The sequence below is a fragment of the Herpailurus yagouaroundi genome, unplaced genomic scaffold (assembly GCF_014898765.1).
Source record: "Herpailurus yagouaroundi ecotype Mexico unplaced genomic scaffold, PumYag 77, whole genome shotgun sequence".
Lineage (NCBI taxonomy): Eukaryota > Metazoa > Chordata > Mammalia > Carnivora > Felidae > Herpailurus > Herpailurus yagouaroundi.
Window position 1 is genome coordinate 4,000,192 of NW_024412388.1, and position 22,425 is coordinate 4,022,616.

The 22,425-nt window shown below is 60.4% G+C and overlaps 1 protein-coding gene across 4 annotated transcripts in view; it reads right to left on the reverse strand.

Moving 5' to 3' along the window:
• The window catches only part of CHD5 (chromodomain helicase DNA binding protein 5), a 59,879-nt gene that overhangs the window by 30,467 nt on the left and 6,987 nt on the right, over nt 1-22,425 (reverse strand). For 2 of the 4 annotated variants that reach the window (XM_040459535.1, XM_040459517.1), the window contains exons 3-17: nt 17,287-17,466; nt 14,641-14,759; nt 13,877-14,115; nt 12,073-12,197; nt 10,745-10,868; nt 10,054-10,220; nt 9,672-9,893; nt 8,335-8,541; nt 7,909-8,123; nt 5,213-5,344; nt 5,025-5,130; nt 3,777-3,968; nt 3,482-3,682; nt 297-434; nt 55-176 (exon numbers count right to left, since the gene is read on the reverse strand). In XM_040459535.1, coding sequence (XP_040315469.1) covers nt 55-176; nt 297-434; nt 3,482-3,682; nt 3,777-3,968; nt 5,025-5,130; nt 5,213-5,344; nt 7,909-8,123; nt 8,335-8,541; nt 9,672-9,893; nt 10,054-10,220; nt 10,745-10,868; nt 12,073-12,197; nt 13,877-14,115; nt 14,641-14,759; nt 17,287-17,466 — 2,489 coding nt within the window. The remainder of the gene's footprint in view (nt 1-54; nt 177-296; nt 435-3,481; nt 3,683-3,776; nt 3,969-5,024; nt 5,131-5,212; nt 5,345-7,908; nt 8,124-8,334; nt 8,542-9,671; nt 9,894-10,053; nt 10,221-10,744; nt 10,869-12,072; nt 12,198-13,876; nt 14,116-14,640; nt 14,760-17,286; nt 17,467-22,425) is intronic. The other 2 variants (XM_040459525.1, XM_040459540.1) reach the window with 2 other exon arrangements.

Genomic DNA, 22,425 nt, shown 5'->3' on the forward strand with positions numbered 1-22,425 from the left:
GGCCACACCCCCTCCCCGGCCACACCCCCTCCCCGGCCACACCCCCTGGCTCACTTGAACCTCTCTGGAGTCAGGAAGTTGAGGAGGTGGAAAAGCTCCTCCAGGTTGTTCTGAAGCGGGGTCCCCGTCAGCAGCAGCTTGTAATCGATCTTGTAGCTGTTCAAGACCCTGAAGAACTTCGGGGAGGAGGCGGCCAGTTAGGGGGAGCGGGGCGGCCAGCCGGCACCCCTCCCCACCCCACCCCTCCACCGGGGTGGAAGGGGTGGCTCCAGGGGCCAGCAGCCAGCACCGCCTACCTTGGACTGGTTGTTCTTGAGCCGGTGGGCCTCGTCCACCACAAGGCAGGCCCACTCGATGGAGCCCAGGATGGCCTGGTCGATGGTGATGAGCTCGTAGGAGGTGAGCAGGACGTGGAATTTGATCTGCACTTCTTTCTGGAGGGGAAGAGGAACGTCTGGGAGGGGAGCAGGTAGGGTCTCCAGAGATAAGGAGACGTGGAGGAGGGGTGGACAGGACTCCGGAGGGCCCAGGGAGGCTCTGGGACTGACAGGAAGGGCCGCGGGGGCAAGCCCCCTCATCCTGGCAAGCCCCCTCATCCTCACAAGCCGCCCCCCCCCCACGCTGTCACTGTCCCCATTTACAGCTCACAGGATCTCAGGCTGGTCCCCAAGACCAATGGATGGCAGAATCAGGATTCGCACAGGGAGGTGATCCCTGCACGTGTGGTTAAATGCTCTGCCGTCGCTGATTTGAGATTCTTTTTTGTCTTTTAAGTTTTATTTTATTTTTGAGAAAGAGAGTGGGGGGAGGGCAGAGAGAGAGGGAGGCCAGGAGGATCCGAAGCGGGCTCTACACGGACAGCAGCCAGCCTGACGCAGGGCTCAAACTGTCAAACCGAGAAACCATGACCTGAGCCGAAGTTCAACCGATTGAGCCACCCAGGTGCCCCCACGGACTTGAAATTCTTGATAATTACGTTGTTGAATTTGTGTTTTGTAAGAGGAGATCTATGGAATGATGGAGCCCCCAGCTTCCCTGTCCCCACCCAGCAAACACCAACGCCTCACACCCTTGTGGGGGCCAGGCCTGGGCATGGGGGGCATTCACCCTGAGAGTAGCCCTGTGCTGAGGAAACAGGACATTAAATAGCCAATAAAAACCACCACCCAGAGGTCGAGAGACTAGTAAAAAAAGGAAAACGCTGTTTCTTGCATTTGAACCAGGGGCCCTGCGTCTTCAGTCTCCACCGGGCCCCACAAAGGAGGTAGCCAGTCCTGGCCAATCCAAGCCCGGATCTCCCAGCGACCGACGTCCCTTGTGAAGGGGCCAGAGAGGGGCAGAGGGGCGTCTCATTGCACGGGCTCTGCCTGCAGGTGGCCCCTGGGTTTGCACCCGGCCCTACCCTCTCCAGCTAGACCCAAGTCAAGCTAATTAGCCTCCTGAGCCTCAGTATCCCCTTTGGTAAAAAAAAAAAAAAAAGGAGAGATCCTGTCTGCGTGAGGAACGCCATGAGAATCCAGAGGGCAAAAGCTGTCCCTTAAAATAATTAAACGCACATGGAATCACTACAGGATCCAAGTATTCCGCTTCTGGATACAGACCCAAAGGCCCAACAGAAGGGAAGCAGGGACTCGGAGTAAATGTCAGCACATCCACGTTTATAGCATTTTCACAAGAGCCAAAAGGTGGAAACCACCCAAGGGTCTGGATGGGTGAATGAAAAAGGAAATGCGGTTCGCCAATGGAGTGCTATTCGGTCTAAGAAGAGAGGACACTCCAGGGGTGCCTGGGTGGCTCAGTCACTTTAGTGTCCGACCCTTGATCTTGCCTCAGACCATGATCTCACAGTTCATGGAATTAAGCCCCGAATTGGGCTCTTCGCTGACAGTGCAGAGCCTGCTTGGGATTCTCTCCCTCTCTCTGCCCCTCCCCTGCTCACGCACACGCGCGTTCTCTCTCTCTCTCTCTCTCTCTCTCTCTCTCTCTCTCTCTCAAAATAAATAAACACTAAAAACAAGAAGAAGAAGAAGAAGGGAGAACATTCTGACCCATGTTATGACAAGGGTGAGATTGAGGGCACTTTGCTAAGTGAGATAAGCCAGTCACAAAAAAAGCATACACTGTGCTAGTCTACGCAAATGAGGCACTGATCGGTAATCACGGGGCGGGTGCCAGGGGCTGGCGGAGTTACTGCTTGATGGCGACCGAGTTTTGGTTCTGCAAGAGGAGAAAGTTCTGGAGACGAATAATGGGGGATGGTTGCCCAATGGTGGAGGATACTCGGTGCCCCTGAACCGCACGCTTCAAAATGGTCACAACGGTAAATTTTATGTCTGTGTATTTTAGCACAATTTGTTTTAAGCAGGCTCCGTGCCCGGCATGGAGCCCAATGTGGGGCTTAAACTCACAACCCTGAGATCAAGACCCGAGCTGAGATCAAAAGTCGGACGCTTAACCAACTGAGCCAGCCAGGCGCCCCCCACGATTTTAAAAACTAAAGTAAAAGAGGTGAGTCTATAGAGTGCCCAGCACGGCACAGGACCCCAGTGTGAGCTCAGGAGAAGTTTTCTGTGACTAATTGGCCCACAGGCCCATCATCTGAGTCATCCCCTCATTCAGCAAATAGTTACTGGGCATCCCCTGGGGCCACAGAGGCTCCAAGATGCTGCAGCAAGCTGGGGTAAGAACCCCCCCCCCAGGATCCTGGGAGGGGAGCCCCAGCCCCCAGCGTAAGTGCTGAGATTCGTTGAGGGCCTCCCATGCACCAGGCACTGTTCTGAGTGCTCTGGGGGAGTCTGGGGACCAGAGGCATCCACACCTCCTGGGACTTCGTCGGAAATGCGGAGTCTCAGGCCCCACCCCAGAGCTGCTGGATCAGAACCTGCCCTTCAGCAAGAGCCCTGGTGACCCGTGGGCACAATCAAGTGGGACAGACCCTGCCTGGCTCACTCGGTCGCCCCTCCATGACCCTGTGGGGTCCGTGAGCTCATTCTGCTGAGAAGAATCTGAGGCACAGAGAGGTCGCCCAGCTGGTGTACTAGGGGAAATTGTGTTCCCCCCAAAATCCGTGTCCACCCAGCACCTCGGAATGTGGCCCTTCCAGGAACTAGGGTCTTTGCAGGTGTGATTAGTTGTGAGCCAAGCTGTGAGCCAAGGAACGCCAACAGCCGCCAGAAGCCAGAGGAGGCAGGAAGGACCCTCCCCTGGTGCCCTCAGAGGCACGTGGCCCTGCTGACACCTCGACCCCAGATTCCGAGCCTCCGGAACCAGGAGAAAGTAAGTCTGTTGTCAGCCGCCCGGCTTGTGGTGCTCTGTGACAGCAGCCGCAAGACGCGGGTAACTCTGCCTGCAGAGAAGCCCTTTGCTGGCCACAGGCCTCCAAAGGAGCTGAGGGACCCCCGCCAGAAAGCAGGGCCCCTGCGGCCCCAGCGACAGACCCGGAGCCTCTCCGGGGTCCTCCCCGCGGATGAGGGGCGCTCACCTTCATGCGGAACACCTTCTTTCCACTCCGAATGGCGTTGTCCTCGAAAGAAAACTCATTCTCCCGGATCACGGAGCGGCTCTCCTTGTCCCCCGTGTAGGTGACCACGTAGAAGTCGGGCGCCCACATCTCAAACTCCCGCTCCCAGTTGATGATGGTGGACAGGGGCGCGCTGACCAGGTAGGGCCCCTTGGAGTGCCCCTGGGGACGGAGGGAGACAGAAGCAGTGAGGCTGCCCACCCCACCCCGGCCAGCACCGGCCACCACTCCCGGGCCCCTGCCCCGGCCCGCGCACCTCCTTGTACAGGGAGTAGAGGAAGACGATGGTCTGCACAGTCTTGCCCAGGCCCATCTCGTCGGCCAGGATGGTGTCTGTGCCCTGGGCCCAGGAGAAGCGCAGCCAGTTGAGGCCCTCCAGCTGGTACGGGTGCAGTGTGCCACCCGTGGAGTCAATGTACCAAGGCTGCTTGTCAAACTTGACCGTGGGCTGCAGGGGAGGCAGAGGTTCAGATACACCCTGAATCCTGGGCACCGGAGCCCACCCCGGGGCCTTTGCACACACCATTCCTTCTGCCTGGAATACCCTCCCCACTCTCTCATCCCTGCTAACTTATTTATCCTTCATGTTTTGGCTGGAACGCCTCTTCCTTCAAGAAGCCCTCCCTGACTCCCACTCTGGCTCAGGTGTTCCCCTGTCCTCCTGCAGCAGCCCTGTACTTCTGCCATCGGGGCAGTTTCCTGATGGCTGGATTCTCTGACTTTGAGCCCAGGTTGTGGTCGCCACACTTAATCCTGTACACCATTGCTTCCTCTGAGCCCCACATAGTACCTGGGCTGCGGTGGGCACTCAGTCAACATGTGTTTGGTGCGTGCCTGAGGTGCTCCATCCACTCGATCCTAAACATCACCCTCTGTCTCTTTTATCCTACAGCTCAGAGCCGCCTCCCCCATGAAGTCCTCCAGATGGACCAGGCCCGTTTGCCTTTCCCTGGCATCCCACCGTCCCGGGTCAAACCCCTATGTTCTGTGTGTTCACGCCACAGGCCCCTGGGAGATGGGCACTTTTTGAAATGGGGCCAGAGTCCTTGTTCCCACAGGGCCAGCAGCTGGCAGACACCCCAGGGAAGTTTGCTAAAGGAATAAAGGTCAACCCTTCCCCTCCCTGATGGGCTCAAAGCTGGGGGTGGGGCAAGTTGGGGGTGTCCTCTCCCTGAACAGGTAAGAAAGGTGTATAGTATAATCACCATGTCAGCTTAAAGTTGACTTAAATGCTTGGAATCAGCTCACCTAAAGCAATGTAAATTTGTGTGCTGAGCAGGGACTATTTGCCCCCACCCCCTCCCGGTTGTGCACAGATAACCCACGGTGCAAATCTCACAGGAAGCCGTCTCTGTCCCCGGGGGGGCTGCACAGGCTGGGGGACCTGGGCGGTCCTGGGTCTTGATCACCTTGTCCCGCCTCTGCAGGACGGGCCATCGTCTGTGGCCACGCCTGGGGGTGGCGGGCCTTGGCAACCCCACCCGTCACCCGCCTCCCTGCTCACATCCACGATGGGTGTGTCTGGCGGCTTCTGTTTATCCTCCTTTGGCTTCTTGCCCTTCTTGACCAGCCTCTTGGGCAGCCTGGCATCCTCACCCAGCATCAGCTCCCTGCGGAAGAGGGGGGTGCAGATGGGCAAAGCTCCAGCCCGCCGGAGGCCACAGCCCGGGGACAGCCCGGCGGCCAGCCCACCTGTGACCCCAGTAGGCCTGCTTCAGGTTGTCGTAGTAGGGGATGTCGATGTCGTCGATCTCCCAGGTGCACTGGTCATAGGGCAGGTCTTTCCACTTGATCAGGTAGTGCACGTCCCCCTTTTTGTCGAAGCTGCAACACAGCACACGGGTGGTGGGGGAGGGGCGGGCCACCGGGCCCGTGGCCTCGGGAGAGTCCAGGAGGGCTCTCTCAGGATGCAGGCGCCCGCGCCCGCAGTCCCCTGACATCCTGGGCCCAGCAGGGAGGGCAGAGCACCAGGGCTGTGACTCCAGAGAGGTGAAGCGGCTTGCCTGAGGCCACACGGCTGGTGACAGGGAGGAGGGCGCGGGCTGAGTGGCAGAGCCGGAGAGGGAGAGGTGGGAGGGCACGCTCACGGAGGAGCAAAGAGCCAGCCACATTTCCATCCTCCCGTCACAGTGACGAATCCCATCCGGGCCGGGGGTGTGGACACCGGAATTCGGCATTTCTGAGTTGGGCAGGCCTCTCCCCTGACCACAGGCCTTGGTTTTCTAACTTAAAAAAAAAAAAACTTCAAAGGACCAGAGCCATGCCCATCCTGGTCCCATCTCTGCAAAGTAAACAAGGGCTGATTCCCGCGGGTGCAAGTGGGATGACCTCTTCCGAAGACCCCTGGGGATGCAGGGACCTGGTGACCAAGCCAGCAGCACAGAAGGGCTGTGCCAGGGAAGCACCTTACACCAGCTTGACTCCGGCTGCTGGGAGGGTCCTAGAGGCCTGCCACCCAACTGAGCTGAGCGGGCAGCCAGGCTTGGGGAGTGCAGCGGGGTGGGGGAATCTCGGCCCCCCAAAAAGCCTGTGGCTGCAACTAGCCTGGGAACCATTAAGAGAAAGTCCAGTCCCCGGGCACCATGGAAACTGATATTTTTGAAAATAAATAATTAGCTGTTACTCAGGCGTGGGGTAATAAATGTGGGGAAAAGTCATCAGCCCTGCCTTGGAGACAGGGAGCAAGACTGTCATTTATGCTTTTAAAATACAACTTAAGGGGCACCTGGGTGGCTCAGTCGGTTGAGCGACCGACTTGATTTCGGCTTGGTTCATGATCTCAAGGTCATGGGATCGAGCCCCGCGTCTGTTTGGGATTCTCTCTCTCCCCCTCTCTCTGCCCCTCTTCCCCTCAAAATAAGTAAATAAACTTTAAAAAATCGGGGCGCCTGGGTGGCGCAGTCGGTTAAGCGTCCGACTCCAGCCAGGTCACGATCTCGCGGTCCGTGAGTTCGAGCCCCGCGTCGGGCTCTGGGCTGATGGCTCAGAGCCTGGAGCCTGTTTCTGATTCTGTGTCTCCCTCTCTCTCTGCCCCTCCCCCGTTCATGCTCTGTCTCTCTCTGTCCCAAAAAAATAAATAAACGTTAAAAAAAAAAATTTTTTTTTTAAATAAATGAATAAAATGCAATTTAATAAAGGCAAAAACCCGTGGGTCAGTTCAGTGGGGGGCTCAGGTTCGCATAGTAACTAACCCTCTCTTTAAGAGCTGTTCTCAGTGAGGGCTAGGGATGGGAAGAGGCGGGCAGCTCCTCCAGGCAGGGCTTCCCCCTCTCACTGAAGGGTGCACTCGCAGCCCCGGCATGCTCGTCCGGCCCTCACAACAGCCCTGCGGGGTACTCTCCAGATCCTACTTCACATGAGAAAAATTTCTGGGCACACGGCCCAGAAAATGGGGAGCCAGGATTAGAATCTGGGTCTGGCTCTGGTTCTTAACCTCTGCAGTACCCAACTCCCGCTTCTCAGGACGCCTGTGGTTGGCTGGGCCCTAAGCCCCTCCAGGGCAGAGCCCATCAGGTGGAAGCAGGGAGGCAAGGGCACGCCTTTGACCCCCACCCTGCGCCCACCTGTCGGCCACTGCCAGTTCTCAAGCACCTGAGCTCAGGACTCACAAGAGCTCCCACTGGCTCTGCAAACCAAAGCCAAACTCAGGGGGTCCACAGGCTTCCCGCCCTGATCTCTTTGTCCAAATTTCTGCAGCCTCCGATCGCTGTCCCTGGGGGATTTCCAGACCATTCAACAGAGGTTGGAATAGTGGCCAAGACAGCAAGCCCTCCCGTCAAAACTCACCAGGTTCAAATCCCAGCTCCACCCCCTCTAGGCTGTGTGACTTCGGGCAAGTAACTTAACCTTGCTGTGCCTACTCACACATCCATAACAGAGAGAGAGAAATAAAACGCCTGTCTCTCGGGTAGATAGCGCTCAGCTGTGTTAGCTGCTGTTATAAAGGAAGATCACGCGTGTATACACCCCCACACTCAGGCCACCTCGGTCCCCAGGACCCTACCCCAGGTACCAAGCACTAGCTCTGGCAGAAGCCCAGGAGCACAAGCATCCTGACCCAATGACGGTCCCGCTCCGTGCAAGCGTCACGGGCTGGTCAAGTTGCCCCTTTTTATGTAAGACTTTGGAACCGTGCTCCCACCGTGAGTGGGACACGTGCGCACATGTGAGCCAGAACGCGTGCGCGCACACAGACCTGCGAGCACACGACGGCCCCTCCAGCTGGGCGGTCGAATCGCTGCCAGTGGGGGCCCTCCACCCCTTCCTCCTGCCCCCTCCGCACCCGCGTGCAGTCCTGTGTCCGTTCCACAGGGTGAAGGAGCCATGTGTCCCAGCCCTGCGGGCACCCCTCCAGTGAGACCCGGGGCCGCACCCCCCCGGGCACACACCTGTGGTTCAGGATACGGTGGATCATCATCCACTCGGGCTTGATGCCGTAGCGGTAGAAGCGCTCCTCCATCTTGGCATAGAGAGGGTCCTTGTTCTTCCTCTTCTCGCTTTTGCCGTCCTCGTCGCCAGAGCCGTAGTCAAAGGGCGGCGGCTCATCCATGTCGTTCTTTCTTTGGTAGTTGCGATACATCACCGTGTGGTACAGCTCCAGCTGCTGACACAGGGGCAGAGGTTATGGGAGGGAGATGGGCCATGGCCCCCCCAGGTCCCCAACCCAGCTCCCCCAGCCTGGGTCCCAGGCAGGACGGCCCCCACGTGCAGCCTCCCGCTCCCGGACTCCCAGCAGCGTGCCTCGCTCGGGGTGCTGGCCAGCGCCCTCAGGAGCGGCGCCCCAGCACAGCCACACCTTCCCCGGGGGCGCTCACCTGTAACTCTTTCACCCAGGAGCAGTGCCAGTAGGAGAGTCCAGCCCACTTGACAAAGAACTCCCTCTCCGGAATGCCCTCCAGGGGCTTCGGTGGGGGGACACCGGGCTCCACGTCGGGCCCCGGCAGCCCCACCATGAAGGGAGCCGGGGGCTCCGTCCACCTCCAGTGCAGGATCCGCTGGACTTTGCCCTTCAGTGGGGGACACTGTGGACAGAGGAGGGTCCCCAAGTTCAGGGCTTAGCCACAGGGCCCCACCCTGAGGCTCCAGTGACATCAGGCCGTCACAAGGCTCTCTCCAACAAGTTGCAGTGACCCCCAAGTAGGCACCACCTTGACCCCACAATGCTGCCCTGTCCTCAGGGCACATGCTGTGCACACACGAGATAGGCAACATGAGTCTGTGCACACTCACGCCCACGCACGCACGCACACACCAGAAGCCCAGATGCACACAGGGTAACTGGGGCTGGCCACAGCACAGCCCAGGATCCGGAGGGTGGAGAATCCAGCACTGGGGGTGGGCCTGGGGGACAACTCAGAGCAGGGGGGCCTTCAAATGCACAAAGCGACTGGGGGCGGGGTGGGAGGCGCTCTTCTCTCCCTGCCTCCTGCCCTCTCATCACCCCCAGCCCTGAGTCCTGGCAGGGTCTGAGTGCTCAGTTCTGTTGTTTGGCCTTAGACAAGTCACTTTACCTCCCTGAGCCTCAGTTTTGTCATCTAAAACTGGGAATAACAAAAGGCCTGTACTGGAAAACTCGGTACGCGGTAAAGGGGTGCACAACGGACAGACGGTAGGGTGATGGTAGGTCATGGAGGCCACTTGTTTCTTCAGAAGGGCTCGGGTTTCCGGTGGGAAAAGGCGGTGGGCGGGCCTCGGAGGTGGGTGGGTGGGGGTACCCGTGGTGGGCGGGGACTCGAGCATGGGATGGTGGCCGGCTGGGCGGACCTGGAGGGGGCGGGGCCTTGGCTAGTAGGCCTGTGGCATCGCGGGGCCGGCCTAGGTGGGCCGGGCCTGCGCCAGCAGAGCTGGGTGAGGGGGGTCCTCCGCGGACGGGGCTATACTGGGTGGGCGTGGCCTGGCCCAACAGAGGCGGAGCCTTTGGTGGACGGGGCTCCGCCGGCGGGGCGTGGCCTGGAGCACCGCAGGCAGGGCTTGTGGGTAGGCGTGGCCTGGGCCCGTGGACGAGGGGCCTTCGTGGGCACGGCCTGGCCGGGGGGGAGGGACCTGGCCGGGGCGGGGCTTGGTCGGGGAGGGGCCAGATCAGGGGGTGGGGCTTGGCTGGCGGGGCGGGGCGGGGCGGCGCGGGGCGGCGCGGGGCGGGCGTAACACTCACAGTACAGCGCGGGCAGAGCCATTCACCGTTTGGGATCTCGGGCAGCGGCGGGTTGAGGCAATGCAGGTGGTAGGAGGACGGGCAGGCGTCGCAGCAGAGCAGTTCGCCGCCGTCTTTGCACACGCGGCAGAACTCCATGTGGTCGTCCTCCTCCTCCTCGCAGCCGCCCTCCTCCTCGTCGTCCTCGTCGTCCTTCGGCTCCCACTGGATCCCCTCCTTTTCCTGGAGGGACAATCCGCGTGGAGACACCTTGGGCCAGGCCCCGCTTCCGGCAGGGTGCGCCTCCCTCCTCCCTCCCGCGCGCGCCCCTCCACACTCTGCACCTCCCCGCGCCCCTGCCCCCCGGGGCCTCTGCCCCCCGGGGCCTCTGCCAAAGGCTTACACAGTGAGGACAGCTCCACTTGCCCTCCGGAGCCTTCTCCAGCTCTGGGTCGAGGCAGACTAGGTGGTAGGCCCGCGGGCAGGTGTCGCACAGGATGATCTCCCCGCCCTGCTGGCACACCTCACAGTAGTCCTGGTGGTCCGTCTCATAGCCATCACCATCGTCAACTGGGGAGGGGCAGAGGCGGTAGTGGAGGGCCTGGTGCCCACTCCCAGTGCCCAACCAATCTCCACCCCAGACTGGACCGGTACACAGTAGGTGTTTAACAGATGTTGGATGAATGGATGGTGGACGGACAGGCGGAGTGTACAAATGTGGAAGAAAGGGGTGGAGAGGTGGGCGGAAGATGGATAAAGGGAGGGGGCATGGGTGGGGACCAGGCGTAAGGGGGTAACTGAAGGTGACGGACGGATGGGTGGGTGACTGAAGGGGTGGATGTGCAGGAGGTTAGAAAGCACTGCCTTCTCCGGTGTCCCCTCTGCTAGTGCAAATGCCCCGAGTGGCTCAGAAGTCCCTAGCTTAGCCTCACTGGGACGGGACCCCTCTCCTGACCATGGAGACCAAGTGGGCGAGGGAGCACAGGCGAACCGTCTGGCTGAGGCCGGCAAAGGCCCAGACAGGAGGATGCCCTCCCCTGCCAGCCAAGGGGGGCTCTGCACCCCCTTCCACCAGGAGCCCCAGGAAGTCCTACTCCTCCTCTTCTTGCGCCGCCTCTTGCTTTTCTTCCCCAGGGCTGCCGAGCCCTCGGAGCGCACGGAGGAGCTGTGGATGCTGGCGCTGTCGAAGTCCGACTCCTCCCGCTCATCTTCCTCGCTCTGCGGGGGTGGGGGAGGGCCCTGTGAGCCCACAGCCTGCCCTGGGGGCTCATCCTGAGGGTCTCACTGGCCCGGGCAGAGGACGAGGTGGTGCAGGGCATGATGGAGGCTCCAGAGGCACTGCGTGCTCAGTGGTTCGTCTCATCTCCCTCTGGCTAGGAACCCCAAGGCCCCACCCACCAGGCCAACCCGATGTCCCACCACCCTCCCTGAGCCCTGCTTTCCACCCTGCCGAACTCCTATACATCCCTCAAGGGAAAGCCCTAAGGACACCTCCTCCAAGGAGCCTTCCCAGATCCCTCCTTAATTGGACCTGTTGCACAGCCTGTGTGCCAGGTCTGGCCTGTATCATCTGCCTGTCTTTGGCTCTCTCCCACTATATCTCCCAAACACCCTCCAGACTGTGAACACCTCCGGAGAAAGTCCCACCACAGATACTTGCTGACCTGAGCTGGACCACCAGCGCTGGGCTGAGCCACACCTGCTGCCCCGTGCTCCCCTCTTAGAGCAGCTAAACTCAAGACCTGTCACTTGCCTCTACCAAGGGACAGAGAAATGGCTTCCAACTCTGCCCCTCTACAGAGGTGGGGCAAGGTGAGGGAAACGGGTGCGCTGCGGGGGTAGGGGAGAGTGTGAATGCCCTCCTCCCAGAGAAGGGAGGGCCAGAGGCTCCGGTGGGGACTTATGGTCAGTCTGAACCGGGTGCCAGAGCTGGCCCCGGCAGGGCAAGGAAGGGTCAGAGCTCCGGCCCACCTGATCCTGCCTACATGCCACCTTCCTGGGGTCCAGCCTCCCAGCAGACCTGGCTTCGCAGGCCCCGTCAGGACTCTTAAGGGCCAGCTGATGCTCCCACCTGCTACCCAGATGGAGCAGAGCCGGAAGTGAGCCCCCAGCTCAGCAGGGCGCTCTCCGTCCCAGAGTCCTGACTCAGGAGAGTGGACTGACAGCCCTGCATTCCAGTCCCCCTGCCTTCATGGCACACAAGCACACGAGCACGCTCACACTCGTGCAGAGTGCATCTGAAGGCTGCTCACACACCCACACACACGGCCAAGTACATGCGGTCTCGATGCCTCACACCCACCCATCCCGGCCCACCCTCACACATTCACATGCTTACACACTCGCACGCTCCTGCTCCCAAACCCACACTCCTGCTCACACACACACATTCCAGTCCACCTTGTCTCATGCACACGCTCACCGAGGAGCCTTTCTTCCTCTTGTTGCTGATCCCTCCAAAGCGGAACTTGAGCCCGGCTACCTTTCTCCCTTTGCCCTTTTTCTTCGAGTCCTTGGAGGCTTTGATCTTCTTCCTCACTCCTGGCCCTGAAGAGTGACCGCAGATAACCCAATAACCCAGAGCCGCGGCGGCTCACTCACCCAGAGCCATGACTTGGGTCAGCCCTCCCAGGGGCTCCATAAGGGAAGGATGGTTTGGCCGCCATCCCTTTCCAGATGAGAAGGCAGGGGACTCAGAGCGGTGAGGTCCTTGTGTAAAGTGACACAGCAAGGAGGACCCGACCCGGTCTCTGCTCTGGCCACCACGGCCCCTGTTCCATGAGTAGTAGAAATGCCGGCCATCATGGGAACAGCCCTGTCCTGTCCCCTCTCCCCAGGAAGGAGCTGTCCCCAGTGAAGCCGTGGGCCCCCACAGTTAGCAGGGCCACTGAGGGCACACCCACCCACCTGTGGTCCATACCTGGGCCCTGGAGGGACATGCTGGGCAGGAAGCCCTTTCCCCAGCCGCCAGCCGCCAGCCTCCAGATTGTCCCCAGGCCCGCCCGGCCAACACTGGCACCACTCAACACTGCCCCACCTCTGCCAATCACCCCCAGGAAACACTAGCTCCCTGGTGGCCAGCAGGGTTGAGGCTATTTTTATGGAACTGGCCACAGGACAATTAGCCACCTGGGAGTCATGACCGCCCCCCCCCCCCCAGCAGCCTCTCCCACCGGCTGAGCAGGGAAGATGGAGCCCTTGGCAGCAAGTGGCCTTGACCTGGACCCTCCTCCTCCAGCTCCATCACACAGCTGAGATGGGACTAGGAGCCCAGCTGTAACCTCCGTGGCGCCACGGAAAATCTATCTCAATTTTTCAGGCTCTGAATGGGCAGCTCAGGGAATAGCTCAGTGGCTGGAGCCCAAGAGGAAATGAGAAGGTAAGGCAGGCTGGGGAGGCCCAGGATGGAGGACAGGGAGGGAGGAGAGGAGGGGCAGGCTCTAAACCCCACATCACTCTGCCCACCAGGCCCCTGCAGAGACCTGGAAAAGGGGTACATCATCCCAGAAACCAAAGCTCCTTAGGGCTGAAACGGTGGGCCCCAGGGCCCCCTTAGCTGCCCACCAAAGTCCTGAGTACCCAGAAAGGCCGAGCTGCTAGTGACCCCATCTTTGAGAGCCCTGGGGAGATGTGGGTCTCTACCCCAATGGGGCCAGAAATCCTCCACCTAGGGGAGGTCCCTCCCCCAGGACTTGAAGTCACAGAGAGCTTCTGGTGTCCCTGTTCTCCCCCAGAGAGACCCAGACACCCAGCACTGAGTCTGATTTTGTTTCTGGACCTCCTTCCAGGTCTCCCAGAGCAGCCAGTCCTGACCACAACCACACCTATGCACGTGCATTACCCCGAGGGCTGGGTGCTCAGACAAGAGGGGTCAACGGGCTAACCTTGGGACCCCTTCTCCCTGAAAATGAGAACTCAAGAGCCCCCCCACTCCCAGCAGCGTGGACCTGCCCTCTCCCTACCTCCATACTATGTCGGAGGGTACCAGTGCAAAAGCCCCAAAGCTCCAAGCACACTATCCCCTCTGCTTCACCCCAGCCCGAAAGGGAGGCAGGCAGAAGCTATAATGCCACAGTACCGCAGAGAAAGGGCGAGTGGGTCCAAGGTCAACCACGGCCCTGGGTCCTTGAAGAAGACTGCCCCACCTGTCCCACCTGCCCGAGGCTATGGGGTCTGGGGTAGGACCCTGCCAGCAGGTCCGGGTGCCCATCCACCCACAGCCTTACCCTTGCCCTCCTTGGTCTTGGCCTTGCGGATAGGTACAGGCTGGGGTGCCTGCTGGGGGCTGACAGCCAGCGGAGGGGCGATGGTGACTGTCTCCACGGCCGCGGCCACTGCTGCCGCGGCAGCCGCTGCCGAGCTGCCCTTGAAAGGGTTGTTGGCGCTGAATTCCCGCCACTTGGCACCCAGGACGGTCATCATTTTGGACATGGGGATCTTCGGGTTCTTCTTGGCAATGAGCGGCCTGTGTGGGGTGAAAGGCAGGCAGGTGAGGGCGCCACCACGGAGGGGATGAGACCCCCCACGAGACCCAGGCAGCCCTTCCTCTCCTGAGCCTGGGATAAGAAGCCCCGCGTTCCAGGCTGAGAAACTGGGCAGGAAGCAGGGAAGAGGACAAAGCTTTCGACAGCAGTCCAGCCCCAGACATTCCTGATTCCCTGTCTATGTGGTCGGCCATCTTCTAATGAGGTTCCCAGACCCTGTATGACCCGAGAGACCAGAGGGACGAGCCCGCAGTGAGCCACTGGGTGCCCAGCCCCAGTTCTTCCAGAGCTGAGAGAGCCCATGAGGTCTGTGGCCCTCGGGATTGACCGGGACCGCCATCCTGGGGCTCCGGGCAAGCAGGGGAAGGCGGGACCACCGGGTAAAATGGCTCTGCCCGGGGTTGGCATCGGCCTGAAAGCACCCAGCACCCCAGGGGCCTGGGGCTCTGTCCTCCAACTTGTCATTCCCATGGATGCCCGGCCACGGCAGCCGGCGGCGCGCCCACCTGAGGAACTGACTGAAGGCCTTGTAGTTGGTCAGTGTGTGGTAGTCGGCCTCTGAGAACAGGTACTCCACATCGTCCAGGCCCCACTCGGCCATGAGCTGCCCCGAGGACTTGGGCTCCTAGGGACACCCAGGCCAGAGGTGGGGTCAGAGCAGGGTCCTTCTAACCCGTACCCCCACCCCTGGGGCCCCGTCCCAGGAGTGTCCACCCACAGCCTTCCTACCCACCCCCGACCCCCAGCCCGCCTGCCCCTTGATCAGAGGGAAGGGCTCAGGCACCAGCTCATGAGGGGGTGTGGGGTCAAGCCTGGGGGTTTAGCGGGAGGGGCGGGGGCTGGGGGAGGCTATATGCACACCCAAGGCAGGAACAGTAACAGGACTCACTCTCTGGGAGGAATATGTTCTGGAAATTTGGGCACTGGGAGGGAACAGCAGCCTGAAGGTGGGTTTTAAGGGGACAGGTGTCCCTGAGAAGGGAGCAGGGCTGAAGGGCTGCCTGAGGCACGTCGGGAAGAAAGGAGGCCGCCTCAGGACGTCGCCTGGTAGAGTCACACATGGACGCCATGAAACGACAGACCACTGCTCTCTTGCTTCCAGGGCCAGGAAGGTGTGCCCTGGCCAGGGTAGGGGCACGGGACAAATGGCCCAGCTGAAGGCAGACGCGGGAGAGGGTCCCTTGGCCACTGCTTCACTTTCCAGATGGGGCACCGAGACCCAAGGTGTGTGATTCCCTGAGGGCACACAGTGCGGCCTCAAGACAGCCAGCCCAGGGGTCCGATCTCTGGCCTAACCCGGGCCTGCGGGGGTCGGCTGGGGGGTGGAGGTGCTGGCCGTGAGCTCGGGCCCTAGAGCCAGGCTCAGACGGCAGTTCTGAGCCTGGCGGTGAGAGCTGGACAGGCTACCTCGCCCCTCTATGCCTGTCTTCCGCCTGCAAAGCGTTCCCAGGAGGGACAAGTTAGCACAACCGCTTGGAACGGGGCCCTTTGCATTGGTCCAAGGCACCCCGCTGACCCACTCAGCCAGTCGGCACATGCCACACACCCAGGCCACAGTCACCGGCCCAGGCGGGAGTCCAGTCCAGGGCGCCACTGGGTCTCCTGTGTGGACAACGATCTAGGACGCAGGCCTGCTTCCCCCGCTACTAGAGGGGGCCGGGGTGGCCAGGAAGCCCAGAGCTGCAGAGACATTCATTCTCAGCCACAAGGGTGTGTGTGGCCTGAGCCTGGCGCTGACCCCACCAAGGGCGAAAGATGTGAAAACAGGCCTTGGGTAATACCGCAAGCCGGAAGTCCCCTGGCCTCTCAGCTCCTGGGCACTGACCCAACAAGCCCTATCGATGCCCGAGCCCCTCCGAGCTGGGCTGTCTCCCCCACAACAGTAGGCCACCCCGGGACGTGCGCTCAGCCTCCCTCCGACCCGAGCGCTGAGAAGCAGGCCTTCCGGCACAGTGCAACAGGGAGGCTGGGGAACCCGCTTCCTGGCCTCCTAATCTCCCGTGTGGGACCCCCTCCCGTGGCTGACCTGCCCCCACGACACGCATCCATCCCTGGAGGCGCCTCTGACCTTGCTCCCACAGCAGGAAGCGGAACGGCATGAGCGGGTGACATGGCTACAGGACAACCCTGGACCGTGCCCACAAGTTCACCTTTCAAGCTGTCAGCCCTCAGCTATTATCAGTCACAGATGACTCGCCACACACCTGCCGACTAATGAAATCCCTCTGGGTGTCGGGACACCACGGTGCTTCCTAACTCGAGCCGTTGACAGCCACCATTTCTGCCTCACCCAACAGCCACTCCACTGATATTTACGGGGCACTTTTTTTTCTTTTTTTTTTTTTTAACTCATGGCTAGCCCAAACTGAGTCTGGGTGCCTTAAGGGGAGAACAAAGGAAGCAGAGTGCTCCGTCTGGGGCGGCTCGCTGACCTCTGCCACTATCCCAGAGCGGGGGGGGGGGCCCAGCGCCCTTCCCCTCCCCGAGGAGCCCTGCAGTGGCCTCGGAGACCCGAGGGGCCGTGGCCTGGTTCACATCATTCCTCCGCACCCGCACAGAGACGCTGCTGTCCCCCAGGGAGAGCTGCAGGCCCGCCCCTGCAGCCGCCCTGACTGGCGCTCACTGGGACCCTCTCTGGGATGCCCTGGCGGCCAGAAATCCAGAGCACCCGCTGAGCGCCAAAGCTCCCCCCTGCCCGAAGTGGAGCTGTCCAGCCGCTTCTTGCTGGCAGAGGCTCCGTTTGTCGGTTTATTTTCCGAGAGTGCTCCAAGGGAGAGGCTCCGAACTGGAAGCTCAAGAGAGAACACCGCTCTCCTACTCCAGCAGGTGGAGGAGCAGAAAATTCCAGAGCAGGAGGCTACTTCTGAACGTCAGCCATCCTTATTTCAACTGTGTCCCCGGGACTTGGGGCACGGTGTTCCTCACACGCTTGTGTCCAACCTCCACGTGCAGGCACACGTACACGCGCATGTGCACACCCACACACCCATCCGCCGCCGACAGCCATGGGGGGGGCGGGGAGCGGGGAGGAAGCTCTGGCCCTTTTCGCACGGACGCCAGGAGGCAGAAGAACCGCCTTGAAGCCGCGGCCCGTCCAGGCTGGCGCGTCCTGGTGGAGCCCAGGTCCCTGCAGCCGGGCCCCGGGGGGTTACCTTCAGGCACCCGTCCTCGTTATCATCCTCGTCGTCGTCTTTCCTCTTTCGCTTGGCTTTTTTCTCCTTCTTGTCCTTGAGTTTCTTTTTCTTCTTCTTATTAGGGGAGTAGTCACTGCCCTCACTCTCCGACTTCTCTTCCAGATCTTCTTCATTTTCCGTCAGCTCGTCATTGCTCCCCTGGAAGAGAAAGGGGGGTGGTGACGGCAACAGGGGCCCCAAGAAAATCCAGAGTCCCGGGCAGCAGTACTGCTTTCTGGATCATTCAGCGTTCCTCTGCCCACACAGCTCAGCACCAAAGCCCAGCCAGAGGGGCTGGCTCGGGGCAGCACTGGGCAAGGAAGGGCCTTGTCCCCAGTGCTGGGGCCACAGCAAATGGTGGAGCGTGCAGGGAAAGACGAGGCCTCGTGAAGCCACACTTCCCCTCCTGGGGAATCCAGGGTAGCCTGCTCGGACTGCCCTGGGGTGAGGGCTCAGGCTCTGTGTCCATCAGAATCAGGTTTCTCTGGACTTTAGGATTTAACGAGTGTTTGGTGAGAGTGCCTGGATCCAGGAATTTGGACAGGACGTGATGTCCAGAGCCAAAATACAAAGCGCACCAGCAAACGGGCGGGTGAAGAGCTAGGGGTGTGAGCCAGCACCCAACCTCTGTTGGAGCTGCATGCATCCTATGGAGCTGCGTGCGTCAGGTGAAACCTGTAATTAATGTAGCACGCACATCCCAGTTTCATCTGTCCGTGGGCTCTCCAGAAGCTGCTATGGCACGAGCCCACCTTCTCCACCACCCCCACCCTGGCCGTTTTGCCTCGATATGAGACAAGGTAATTTAGGCAGCTCTTAAGCTTGGCTTCCTTGATTTAGTTTCCCCGTCTGTACAGGCAGAAAATGGCCCATTTATATGGAGATAAGGGCGTTTACAGCCAGAGCATCCCCACCAGAAAGGCACTGCCCCTCCGAGAAGGCTGTTTACTCTGAGAAAGCTGTTTACTCTCCGCCTTTCCAGATGCAAGTGCACTGGCAAAGCCCTTCCCAGCCCCCTCCTGGCCTGGGTCTGCAGGAGAGGCTGGGCACTGACGTTCCAATTACCAGCGCGGGGCTTGTCATTTTCGAGCTGGCTGTTTACTGTTTTCAAGGTGAGCAAAGAGAGGCACGGAAAAGATGAGGAGAGAACTGGAGAGGTGAAAAATGAGCTTGAGAAACAGCACGGGGGGGGGGGGGGGGAGGCCTAAGAGAAGGTGGGGAGGGGGTCGGAAAGGAGAGGAGGAAGGAGAGCAGGTGGGAGAAGGGAAGCGGGGGGGAGCAAGGGTAGGGGTCTGTCTGGAGGCTCTTGGGAGGGCCCAACCTGATCTCTGCCCCTTCCAGGCACCCTGTAAAGAGCTAAGAGTCTTTTCCCAGGAGGAAGGCTCTTCCCAAGATACAGCTGGGAAAGGACTCCCCCACGGGCTCCCTGCACTTCCCAACTCTCTCCCACTGGGATCCCTGCTCCCAAACCTTTTATGCTCATTAAGCCGCTGAGTCAGTCTGCTGGCTGGCGGGTGCCAGACAGCAGGGCCTCTGCGCCTTTCCGGAACTGGGTGTTTCCCAGAATACTGACTCGCCATGCGCCATGCGGGGCCGAGGGGCAAAGCCGGTCCTGGCTGCTGGTGCTCCCAGGGCAGATGCCAATGCAGAGCCCTGGGACCACAGCTCCCAGCTCTGCCACAGTCCTTTGGAGAGGCAGAGGTCAGATAGGGACATCAATTTTCCCCATGGGTGTAGAGTTCAGCCAGTTGCAAGAGACCACCCTTCCAGAGACCTGAGAGACAGGCTCTACCCCAGCCCTCACCCCAGCAAAGGTAAGCATGGAAGGAGGAGGCTGCCATGGATTTCAGCACCTCGGACAGAGGCTGTGGGGCTGTGGGGCTGCCGGGGGCGGGGCATGGGGCTGGTCCCCAAGCTGCCCTGGGGTGGACCCATGACTAATACCCACTCAGGTGAGGCCCCAGTGGCCTGACCGTGGGTCCTGGGGCTCCCTAGGGAGGTTGCAGGACACAGAATGCCTAGGATCACTGTCCCTCGCTAGCACAGAACTAGGCAAGTCACTGCGGCCTGACCTCAGCTTCACCATCTGTGAAAGGGGGATTCAAGAGGAACAAAGCAGAGGGTGTGAGAGGGGGCTGTAACCATTTTGAAATGGGAGAGATCCAAGCACCCATGACTCCAACTCTACTTGGAAGCCAGAGATGCAGGCCAGATGACAGACTTGAGGACATCACCAGCCTCACCCTTCTCATTTCTGCACGTGAGGACCCGGCTAAGCCAAATGCAAAGCCAGTGTCTGCAGCTGGGTGGCAATTACAGAAGAGGCTGTTGTGGCAACACCCAAGGGTGCATGGACCTGGGCATCTGACGGGAAGCCAGCATTGCCAGGTCCAGGAGTGGCCAGCACAGCTCCAAATGTGGGGCCCAGAGGGAGCAGGCAGGAGGGAGGCAGGGAGGGAGGGAGTGGGGGAACGCACCTCCAGCAGATTCCACTGTCTGTGTGTGCCCTGGAGGCCAGGCCTGGCGCAAGGCCCCAAGCTGAGCACTGCCAGAGGGCTGGCCCAGCGTCCATTCCAGGGCTAAGTGGCACAGCAGGAGGGCCAAGATCCTCCTTGAGGAATGAGTTAGTGCTAAGGCAGGGCACATATGCCACTCATCAGTGCCCTAGTCGCCCCCCGGGGTGACAGCAGTGGTGGCAGGGAGAGGGGAGACTTCTCCCTCCACGGTCTACTTGCACTGGGGAAAGTTCTGTCAGAAAGAAAGCTCTGGCTCCCCAATTCTTCTGACTCACCACCTGTTCCTTCATCCTCCCCAGGCCGTGCCTTATCCCCCCAACCAAATGAAGTTCATGGCGCCTGGGCCCACCCCGACTTGCACCCCGATGTCATCCAGGCCCTCCTGCCTGCCCAGGGTGGGGCAGGGTGCTGGCTGAGGGTGGAGGTACAGGACAGGTCTTTGAAGACTGGTTTCCCACTGGCACAAGAAGCCTGTATCCACAGCCTATCTCTGCATCCAGCTGTTTGGCCCCTTCAAGACCCAGGCCTCCTGTTTCTTCCCCCAAAATCTTTCCTTGCAGAGAAACGGGCAAGAGGAAGAGCAGCAAGGGGTTCTGAAAACAATACAAAAAGGAGTGATCCATGAGCAGCACCAGCCAGTGGTGAGAAGGAAGGAGTGACCGAGAACCAGGGGTAGACCAGCCGGTTCAGTATCTTGGAACTTACAGAAGGGGTTTTGGGCCAAGCCATGTTCAGGGGAAGAGACACAGGCACGGAGCGATAATGTCCTAATAAAGCCCGGAGCCAACCTCAGCCCCAAGCCATAGTGATGTGCGAACATCAGTATGACCGTCATAGTCAGGGCTTTGACCTTGATGCTGTCCTTTGGGCTGTGGCAGCCCCAGACATAACTACAGGGGAGACACCTGGTAGTGGAAGAATCTTAGTGGACTCGGAGTCCCCAACAGAATCCATTGACTTCCTTAATAAACACCATGCCCAGGCTGTGTGTGTGAGAAGCTGGGGGTAAGTGGGAGGGCTCCCTGCCCCGACCCCCCCTGGCCCCCTGAGGGCACAGCAGGCCACCAATGCAGGCCCCGGGGACCCCAAGCAGGCAGTCCCCACCCGCCCTTCCTCTTCCCCAGCTCTGCGGATGCCTTTTATCCAGGCTTTCCATCTCCCTCTCCCTTCCTTCTGCGCCCAGCGCCCAGCGCACAACACACACGCCCCGCATCTCTCGATAAAGGAGGCATTTACACTCAAAAGGAAAGATTCAGAGAGTTGGTCATTCTCAATTTGGGGTCCTTCAAGATTGAGAGGGAAAAAGAAAGAATGAAATATGAGCCTTCCCATTCACGAGTGTTATAAACAGTTATAATTTAGCACTGAATAATTGGTTGCTATGGTAACCGCTGCAGTACAGGTTGAAATCATTTCTCCCTCCTGCGCTGGGTCTGACAAGGAGCTTCATCTACATATGCTCAGGTTCTGGCCGCAGCCCGGTTGTTTTATGTAAATCAGGATCCATGACTTGCTGCCTGTCCCCACCCCCCCCCCCGGGCCCCTAGGAAACAAGGAAAAGAAGTCCGCCGCCCCTCTTCTGCCTCCACCCACTGACTTATCTTGGAGCCACCAGGTTGGAGAGGACGAGGAGCACAGGCTGAAATCCCCCTCCCCGTGTCCTGGGGACCCAGGCAGGCGGGTGGTTGGGTGGGGGGCACATGGCGGCCAAGACACTGCTCTCTGGCTGCTGCACCCTGCTCTGGACTCTAGGATCTGACAGCCGGCTGAGCCAGGCTCTCAGGAGTACAGGGCAGGGGGCAGCAATGACCTAAGGGTCACCTTGGGGGCCTGCCAGGCAGCGGCTGGTCATGCACAGGCCTCCCATCCACCCGGCCCTCCGCCCCCTTTGAGAAGCAGAAGGAAGGAGAGAGGGTGAGGAAGTGAAGGGTGGGAAGGGGGGTGGGAAATGAGGCTGAAGGAGAAGGAGAGGTGGAGAGAAGGGAGAGGGAGGGAGAGAGAGGGTGAGGCAGAGGCCAAGCTCAGGCCTAAACAGCGGAGGGAGACGGAGACCGGCCTGGACAAACGCAAACATATGAAAGCGGGTCCAGAGGAAGAAGGGAGGGCGAGACCCGAGGGAGCGGCAGTGGGTATGGGGGAGGCAAGCGCCAGCCTTCCCAGGCTCTGAAGGCCCCTCGCCCCTCCAGCTGCCGAACTACCCCCCCCAGCCCTGCCCCGGCCTCACCACTGCAAAGACACTGCCCACCTCCAGCCTCCTTCCTGGCCTGGGGTTGGGGGAGGGGGGGTTCCTGCTGCACCCTGTGCCCCGGAGGGAGAGAGAGAATTCAGCCCTGCCTGGGGCACCTCTGGTGGTCTTTCATCTGCACTTGGGGACCGGGCAGACTCAACCTAAAAGCCTGCGACCAAGGAACAGAGAGCATCGGGCCTCCCACCCAGGTCTGCTGCCCATGAAAGCAGCTGGGGGGGGGGAGGGGGGGCATGTGCAGAAAGCACGAGGCCCCAGGATCCTAGATTCCACCTCCCCGGACATCGTCCACAGAGCCTCAGGTCTTGTGGGGTGAGGGCAGTGGCCGCGGCCAGGATGGGGGTCGGTCCCTGCATC